This window comes from Gymnoscopelus braueri (genome assembly GCF_963280865.1).
Source record: "Gymnoscopelus braueri genome assembly, chromosome: 11".
Lineage (NCBI taxonomy): Eukaryota > Metazoa > Chordata > Actinopteri > Myctophiformes > Myctophidae > Gymnoscopelus > Gymnoscopelus braueri.
In genome coordinates this window covers 46158117-46167523 of record NC_137613.1, presented here as the reverse complement: position 1 = coordinate 46167523, position 9407 = coordinate 46158117, and the positions used below count along the sequence as shown (strand labels likewise).

Genomic DNA, 9407 nt, shown 5'->3' with positions numbered 1-9407 from the left:
AATCTTTGTATGAATCAGGCTGTACATTTTGGAAATGTCCACAAAACTGGCTAAACTGTTTATATACGGTAATAAATAAAAATTAAAAAAAGAGAAGTGTGGCCGGGGGGTGGGGAACAGAAATAGTTGACAGATCTCAAATTTGATTGTCCTCGGGATGGCCTGGAGAGAGAGCTGGTTACCAGCTGAGAGAGAGAGAGAGCTGGTTACCAGCTGCGAGAGAGAGAGGTTTTGGACAGGGCTGGTTTCCTGCTTTAATGAAGAGTGCACCCTCAGCTGGAGAAGCCACTACAAGCGCTGGAAACAAAGAAATTACGTGTACACTCACACATGCTCCTGAATCCACCTGCTCAGTTCAAAAGGGCAGGCAGATTCAGAACCATACGGAGGACAAAGTCCATGTGCTGGCAGAAGATGGAGAGCTCCCCTGTTCCAGGCTAGAGAACAAGATATTCGAGACGTGCAACAGATTCAGGACCTGAAGATTAACAGTCCATATATGGACCATAAATTTCCAAACCTGCAGCGTCAGGGACGGAGGCTCAAGCGTCTCCGCCGAGGAGGAATGGCGAGTCAAGTCCTCGCAAGGGAAAGATGAGCTACAGCGTGTGACAATGGAGGTTCAGAGAGAACATGGGACCAATCATGGAGAGAGTAAACTGCTCTTCAAACAACATACAGGACTTTATTCTAGAACCGCTCCCTTTCCCCTTAAAGGCACATTGACGTTTGGTGTTGTGTCGTTACCTTGCCATGGTGCACATTTTGGTTTAGCATCTTCAATAGTTGGTTGATTAGAAACCAATAATCCAAAAATAAGTCTCACCATTGACCTGGGACAGCAGTGAGTGAAACAGCTCTCTAAGTCACTCTCAACACAAACAAGCAGATTCTGCCAGTAGACATCAAGAAACCTACGCCGTAATATTATATATACAAATAAAAACTACACCCATGTGTGTAGTTGTTGCAGAAAACTTAAGTCAGGATTTAGAAGGCGTTTTTAGAATCAGCCCCAGTTCTAAATGGGTTAAGAAGAAAAGCCATCGCTTTCTGATGTTATATTGGCAGAAACGTCTTCGTTTATGCTAAAAGAATGATTTTGAGAGCCGTTTCACTATGCAATGTCAATTATAGACTAGATTTAGGATTATCAGAGCAACAATGTTGAAGGATGATGACCAACTAATGACCTCTCACCACATTTGGAGTAAACATCGTGGCAAGGCAACTACACAACCAAAACTCTACACACACCAAAGTGTCATTGAGAGTTAAAACTTAAAGCTGTTAAAGTGTCTTCCAAAAAAAAGGGGAAAAAAGGCAAGAGGGAACTTGCAGCCGGGATCTTAAAACAGCATTAAGTCTCACAAAACAAATGACGGTGGCCGGGTGGTTTTTACTGTCCTGACGGTTCAGCTGGGTCCTGGTCCGAGGCCTCTTCATCGTCGCTGGAACCACATTCAGTCTCATCCTCCTCTCCATCAAGGCTAGATTCAGCATCATCATCCCCAACAAGGCTAGATTCAGCGTCCTCCCCATCAAGGCTAGATTCAGCGTCCTCCCCATCAAGGCTAATTTCAGCGTCATAATCCCTAGCCAGGCTAGAGTCAGCATCACCCTCCCCGTCGTCACTGAGACTAGATTCAGCCTCGTCATCGTCACACTCGATGTCCAGGGCCATGTCTCTCAGCTGCTCCAGGTTGTCTGGACCTGACCCGGTCAGCCTCTAAAAAGACAGTCACACGTTAGCAAGCGCATACTCTAAAGCGTGATATTATTCTGTGTCGTACGTAGTGCCACACAGCGAAAGTTGCCGATCGCGTTTTGAGCTTGTAGATCGGCCATTTTCAGTGCGCGGCACAACGCGCAACTAAGCATAAATAAAGCAAAACACCTAAGATGGAGTTTACAGCACATCATGGTTACACCTACATAAATCCACTTAAGGACCATATTGGTGTCACTATATGTCATTTTACATTTTGTTACCGTCGGATAGAAACCTCTTCTCTCCATATTTTAACTTTGTGTTTTTGTACATTAATGCCCAAGTTACTCATACAGCGTCACACGTCACACTAAAGCATAAGTAGCAGATGGACAAGCTCGAAACAAGGCACAAAGCAACGTGTTTTGAGCTTGTAGATCTGCTACTTTTGCCATTTTTGTGTTGATTTGTGTGTGTGAATCCTGAAAAGTAGACGTTTTGGACACATGAGGTTACAGACGATTTACAGCACTGACCACATTACTCTATAAATAGCTTTGAGTTTTTCCCTCTAATGCGTTAACTTTGCACCTTACTAAAGGCTATTCATGTCCTTTAATATCAAATCTCTTCCGCTTTCCATGCTAGAAGCAGTTTCTGGTCCACTCATTAACTCCCAGAGATACTCAGGGTTTACAGTATAAGTGATCTAGGAGGTGAATTAATCATTTTTCCCCTACACTTTTCCAAAAATGTTTTAGTAACCTACAAGAGATAAAATTTTTTTTAAAGAATATGGGAATATGGCCGTCTGGTATCAAAATTCAGTGATGCCAGTGGTCATTGAAAGCCCTCAATCAATAAAAGAAACATGACTGAACATTTATACCTCGATCATATCAGACATGTACTGGACATGCTGGGCCAGTTCATGCAGCTCCTCGTTCTCGCTCTGCAGCTGGGTGATACGCTCATCCTTGGCCTCGATGTCTTTGTGCAACTGTTTTAGGAGACAAGGAGAAGCATGGTGACTGATGCGAAGTGGCCGACAGATACAAAAGTCATGTACTGAAATACAGTTACTGCGGAATTGGGTATGCACAGTTCATAATAAACATTTAAAATCGGTATCAGCAATAAGAATGCAATATCGGAATGAACAGATATCAAAATTAACGGGTTTTAGCCGATCGTGTGTTTTTTATATATATACACACACACACGATAGTGAAGCTGAAAAAGCAGTTTGTGATGAAGGCTACAGATTCAGCGTTTTCTCACTCAAGAAAGTGAAATCCACTCAAATGGATGATTCAGTCAGCGTGGGAACAGGCTGGACTGACGGCTAAACATTAGTTCAGAGCTCTCAGCGATTAACCCACCTTCTCGTTCTCCTGCAGAACGTTGTACAGGGCCTTGCGTCTCTCCTCGGCTACCTCTTTCCAGTAAGCGGAGGGAGGGGTCTCTGAAAGATAGTAGTCACTCAATGAACAAGGGGTTTAACAACCTATATACTTTGACTGGGGTCCTCCAGGGTTCTATACTTTGTGTGTGTCCCAAAACAAAAACTGCAGATCTACAAGCTTGTAGATCTGCCATTTTTACTGAATGTTCGTGCCAAAATAGCAATGCTTGGGTTCAATGATTAAGGGAGATAAGATAAGTCACAATAAGCTTTGACTGGGGCTGATGTGATCATCAATTCAATAGGGAGTTGGTGGCTACCAGAACTGAAACCCACCTTTGACCATGAGCATGTAAGCCTCGGCTGAGACGCCGTCTGGCAGACACTCGCTCTCCGTCTGGGTGGATTTGACTTCAGCCTTCGTCCTTTTGGAGCCAGTCGCCAGGTCAGAACCCCACTGTTTCCTTTTGGGGATGACTTTGTCCTTCTGAGGCGAGAGAGAACGCACAACATTGCAATCCACGCACAACATTGCAATCCAGATACATTTGAAGTGCTTTCAATTATAGGCTAGCAAGTTGTTTTTTTTTTTTTTTAGGCGCTATGATATTTTGGTTAACAAAGTTGTTAAAAAGTTAAAGTTCTTGAGCGGAGTCTCGTTAAAAAGTTAAAGCTCTATATTCTGATAGTAATAATTGCTACAGTGCGTTTGTTCTGTACAATAGTCTCCAACAGAAAACATTTCAGGTTACCAATTTTGTCCCATCAGGAGAGAACTCATTTATCAACCCTCATTTTGTTTTGACACTTCCAATTCCTGACCTGAGAATGTAAAGTGCTGGAGGAATGGGGAGACCCCCCGTTAATAAACCAACTGAATTCTCCTCAGAATATAGATCTATTAAAACACCAGATAAGACATCATTACAACAGCAAAGCCAAAGGCCTTGAGCATACAGTACCTGGTGTGACTTGCCCACGTTTGGGCCGGAGGCTGAGGGCTGCAGGACCTGCAGGGTTTTCCTTGCGGCTCCCATCGCCTGGCTAGATGGTGAGAAAAAGCTCTGGAAGACGAGGCAAAAAAGCTCCAGTTAAAAATGTGCGCTACTGCACATCTCGACTTGAAGTCGATTGCCTCCACAGGTCAGTGGTAAAGTACATTTGGTTCCTCCCAGTGTGAACTAAAACACAAGAGCTTGCCAAAAAAAACACAAGCTGTGTGTGACCCTCGCCCCCACCCTCCTCGTCTGGGTCTTGAGAAGCTATTACGGTTCAGTCCCGTGGGAAAAACGCGCAGGACAATCAGCAGCGCGCCTTCACAGCTCATTCACCGCGGCTTAGTACCACTTTACAGCCCTTACTCTAGTTACACTGTCACTCCTGGGAGTGAAGCCCGATTTGTACTTAGCTGTGCGCCAGTGTCGCTCACTGAAAATAGGTGATCTACAAGCTCACATCGGTATCGCGCTGAGACACAATGCGAGCTTGTAGATTGCCTAGTTTCAGTGCAAGAAACCACCACGCAACTAAAGTACAATGAGGGGGTGGGGGGGGAACTCTGTTGACAGGGGGGAAAGGGGCTGGGCTGAATGCATGACAACAAGCAGGCCGTGTCGATTCCCACGGTGCGCGGCCGCGTCGGGACCTTGCACCTACCTCGCGTGCACGTTGGTAATGATCGTGGGAAAGTGCTCTCCCCCACAGCCCATTACAGACAACGGTCAGGTTAGTTAATGTTTGGCGGCGGTCAAAACACAACCTGCGCGTTTAAATGAACACTGGTGGTGTCACATTCGGTGATCATTACAGACCTGTGGCTCTGTCTGAACCAGACCTAAAGGAATTCTATGATAAATGTTGATTTAGCCCATTATGAGCACACAGGAGCCACCTACGATAAACAAAACAAGAAGGTGTCCGCATGCCTCAGGAAGTACATTTTTTTACATAATGCTACTTGGAATGTAACGCAAGATAAACTTGCTATCAAAATACAAAGATTGACCCTTCTCAATATTCAAGAATTAAGCCATTTTATCCCCAGACAGGCCATTTCATGTGGAAAATCTGGGGTCGAGCCAGAGCAAACAAGACAGTGACACAGGTCAACTGTAAGAACAGTACGAGGCAGACCGATGCCAGATTTTTGGGTTCCAGACGACTCAGATTTGGAGTCCTACACCACCCATTACCATGAATGTTTTGAACAAACAAGTTCAACTTAAGACTGGATTTAGTGAACATTTAACTTGCGCACAAAATAAAGCTCCAATACTTTTTGATTAAAAAACTGAACATTTTACGACTATTCAAAAGATGACATTGTCCAAAAACAAACAACGGCCCATAAACTGGCCAAAGCGATACTGTATAGGTCAGCTCTATTGAAAAGTGGTAGTGCGTGATTTGTACCATAGACAGTGAAATAAGAAGTGCTGGACCATGAACACACACACATGATTTCAGTTACTTGGCTGATTACACCCCTTATCTGGAGGTTCTAAAAGTGGGCTCCAGGCCAGGGAAGACGCCAAGATTCTAACTGACCAGAGAGGTAATAACTTCATAGTATAACACCAGACCCAGAAGAGTGATCAGATAGTTAACCACATAAACCTTGTTTTACACTTAACCCATTTGAAAACAGGGAATCTACAAGCTCACGACATGTTGCAACGCAACACGTTAGCTTGTAGATCTGCCAGTCTTGAAAATGTTTCATAAAACAGAGGTGCCAGGGTTAATGTGCCTTTCCCTCTACATGTTAGGGGGCACCGGCTTTCGAATCAGGTGTAGGGGGAAGGGAGGGGGGGGACAATCTTTACCTTGATATTCTCTGAGGACCTGGCCCCCTGTTTGGTTGTTTTGTTGGCACTCATTTTCTTTCAGTAGTAGCCTAAAGAGAAAAGCAAACGGTAACATTACTTGAGTAGCTGAGAAGACTAGATAGACAACATAGAAGTTCAGGCAGTTTTCTAAGCCACAGTCTTTCAACGTTGGGTCCAAAAGGGACGTGTATGGGTCTGTAACCAGTGGTGGAAGTAGTACTCAGGTATTTTACTTAAGTAAAAGTAGCAATACCACAATGCAAAAATACCGTTTAAGTAAAAGGCCAGTGTTAAAAAAATAATAATAAAAAATACTTGAGTAAAAGTACAAGTGTATTGGCATCAAAATATACTTAAGTACCAAAAGTAAAAGTACTCAAATATTTGAAAATAGCCCATGTATAAAATAGGGCTAAAGTGGTTCATGCATGTTTTATAATATAATAATGTATAGCCACAAAGTAGCTTAAGTTTTCAAATAGTCAAAAGGACATTTGCCTCTAGATGTAGTAGAGTACAAGTAAAGTATTGGAAATACACCAGTAAATTTAAATGTGGTCCTTAAGTACAGTACTTGAGTAAATGTACTTTGCTACTTTTTACACCATTGTCTGGAACTCTACACCATTGTCTGGAACTCTGAGAGTGTACAAATGGACCCCTTAGGATCCATTTGTACACTCAAGAGTTAAACACTACAGACAATAGTAAATCGTATCAAAACGGGTGTCCATGGTCTCAAACTTAGATGTCGAACGAATTCACCGTTCTAATCAAATGTAACTGGCATTGCATTGATACCATTCGAACACGTCAGTGATCAAACGCACCTTCAGCATTGATCAGTTAATCACTTTAACAGACTCGGATCCATAGAACTACAACGAAAACAAACCAGGAATTATAAAATGAGACGTTATAGTCGGTGGACACACAAAACAACGCTCGTTTGTTTTATAGCTCTAGTACCAGCTGTGTGTGCGTCCGCACAACGTTACATGATCTCATAAAACAATCACTATGAGGCACATAATGAATAGTAAATAGCAGATTACTTACTGTTTCTTGTTCTTTGTTTTCAAGCCGCGTTCCTTCCTGTTAGTTCTCTACTAGATCTCGCGCCACCAGCCATTTAAGTACGCCCCACAGGTCACGTGGCTCACCAAGAAAGCAGTGTTGCCAGATTTTGTGAGAGAAATAAGCAACCACGTCTAGGAAAACAAGCCCAAAAGAAGCAATTACATGAGCACTTAAAACCTACATTTTGGCTATTTGAAAATAGCTGATCTACAAGTAGATTTGCCATTTTCAAAAACTCTTGAAATAAAATGTGGAATTTTTGGAAGACTTTTAAACATTCTAACAACACATTATCTGGTATGCTGGGCTCCCTGGCACAAACCTTTTCAGATGGGGATATTAGATACATATTCATTTCGGGGTCCGTCCTTGACATGAAAATATTTGAGAACCACTGGTTAGAATAATTTTAAAATTGTGAAACAAGCCCAAATAAGCAACTGCACTTTAGAAACAAGCCCAAAACAACGCAACTACAACCAATATTTACAAGCAACTTCACAGAAAAAGAAGCCCAAAGTCACTTATAATAAGCGGACATGGCAACACTGGGAAGCGCTCGTTTTGATCCATCACGTGACCGCACGGGTTTTGTATTCGTTGAGAAAAGCCCGCTGACTCCGCCTCCCCGGATCCAACGGGAGGCCCGTTGTTATAAAACGAGCACACACCTTTAGTTTACACTAGGACACTGGAGCCCCATAGTCTGGGCGGCCATTAGTGTTGCCATGTCGGCTTATTATAAGCGACTTTGGGCTTCTTTTTCTGTAAAGTTGCTTGTAAATATTTGTATAATATACCTTACTAATACGTTTATTGGGGGCTTGTTTCTAAAGTGTACTCGATTATTTAGGCTTGATTCCATTTCTTTTGTTATTATATGGCTGCTTAGCAAGAGCAGTGTGCGGGATTTTATTTTCATGAAAATATTGGTTTCATGTTTGCTTCAGTTTTCACTGTTAACGCGCCTGCATCCGAATGAAGTGGATGTGCGAATACTTCCTTTGCATTGTTATTCATTAAACCAGTGGTTCTCAAATATTTTCATGAAAACGTTTTATGCCCAGGGGAGCATTTGTGTTGTTAGAATGTGTCAAACATATTCCAAATATTCCAAATGTATTGCATTAGTTTTTGAAAATAGCAGATCTACAAGCTCACAACGCGTCACATCGCGACGCGTTGTGAGCTTGTAGATCAGCTATTTTCTAAAACTATTTTCAAAAAGCCGAGGGTCTGGGTTTAAAGTGCTTATTTTGGGCATGTTTTCTTATAGTTGCTTATTTCCCTCAAAAAATATGGCAACGCCGGCGGCCAGTCGCGCTGTGATTGGCTACACGGTTACCAGGCACCAGACTAGATCACATCGTCTGGGCGGTCGGCCGCGCAGTGATTGGCTAAATGGTTAACAGGCTTCACAATGTTAAATGTTCAGATTGACCCTATGAGATTGACCACCTGCACTTATCAACATTGACCGATTAATCTTCATTTAACTAGCTTTTCCAGCGTGTTGCCTGCATTTGGCTTCAACCCCCCTTGACAACGTGTGACCAAGTGGTACTTGAGGACACTTTTGAGGTATTAAGCTATTACTTTACTTGAGTATTTCCGTTTGCTATACTTCTACTCCATACTCCACTATTCTCAGAGGCAAATAATGTACCTTTTACTCCTCTACAATTATTACAATTATACAAGCATTAGTTACTAGTTAGTTTGCAGCTTTGAAATAATAAAACATACATTCTATCCACTTAAGTCCTATTTTATAGTTTGCTGTTCGAAAATAGCCAATCTACAAGCTCTTGAATATTGATTGATTGATTGATTGATTGATTGATTGATTGGTTGATTGATTGAATACTTTATTTAGAAGTTTGCAGAGAGAAAAGTACACGGAAGTACAGTTCAAAATACAAGGTCAACTAAAAAGGATGAAAAACCCAAAGAAGCCTTTTGGCTTGATTCAATAGGGGTCCTCAATTCATAAGACAATAAATGACAGACAGATACACACTACTTTGCAGGGGCAGTTTAGGGCAGTTTTGAAAGAGAGTAGGGTTTTACACTCTGTGAGTACATTACTTGGGTACTCTAACTCAAAGTATATTTTGATGCCAATACATTTCCAAAAAATGTAATACAGGCCTTTCTATAATCTGAGTACCACTGCTGTTGACACACAGATTGTATCCTGCTCAGCCGGTGAAGTAAGCTACGGTCTCTACAATGGCAGGCCGAGGTGATGACCAGCAGTTCTCTGTACATGATGCCGTGTGTACTCAGAAGACAGCAGGCAGCAGGAGAAGAAGACCACAGCCTAAACCAAATCCCAGTAAAAAGAACCACCACCGCGGATGTGATTGCGTTGTATGTACGA

General features: G+C 42.4%; 1 protein-coding gene across 1 annotated transcript; it reads right to left on the bottom strand.

Moving 5' to 3' along the window:
* Positions 1–761: 761 nt before the first annotated feature.
* Positions 762–7052, bottom strand: gmnn (geminin DNA replication inhibitor). The gene is made up of 7 exons (XM_080442291.1): positions 7004–7052; positions 5942–6012; positions 4079–4180; positions 3453–3603; positions 3094–3176; positions 2601–2711; positions 762–1729 (listed from the first exon to the last, which is right to left on the bottom strand). Exons 2-7 carry the CDS (start codon positions 5993–5995, stop codon positions 1400–1402), a joined length of 831 nt encoding a protein of 276 aa, XP_080298417.1. The 5' UTR covers positions 5996–6012; positions 7004–7052; the 3' UTR covers positions 762–1399.
* Between the last annotated feature and the right edge of the window lie 2355 nt (positions 7053–9407).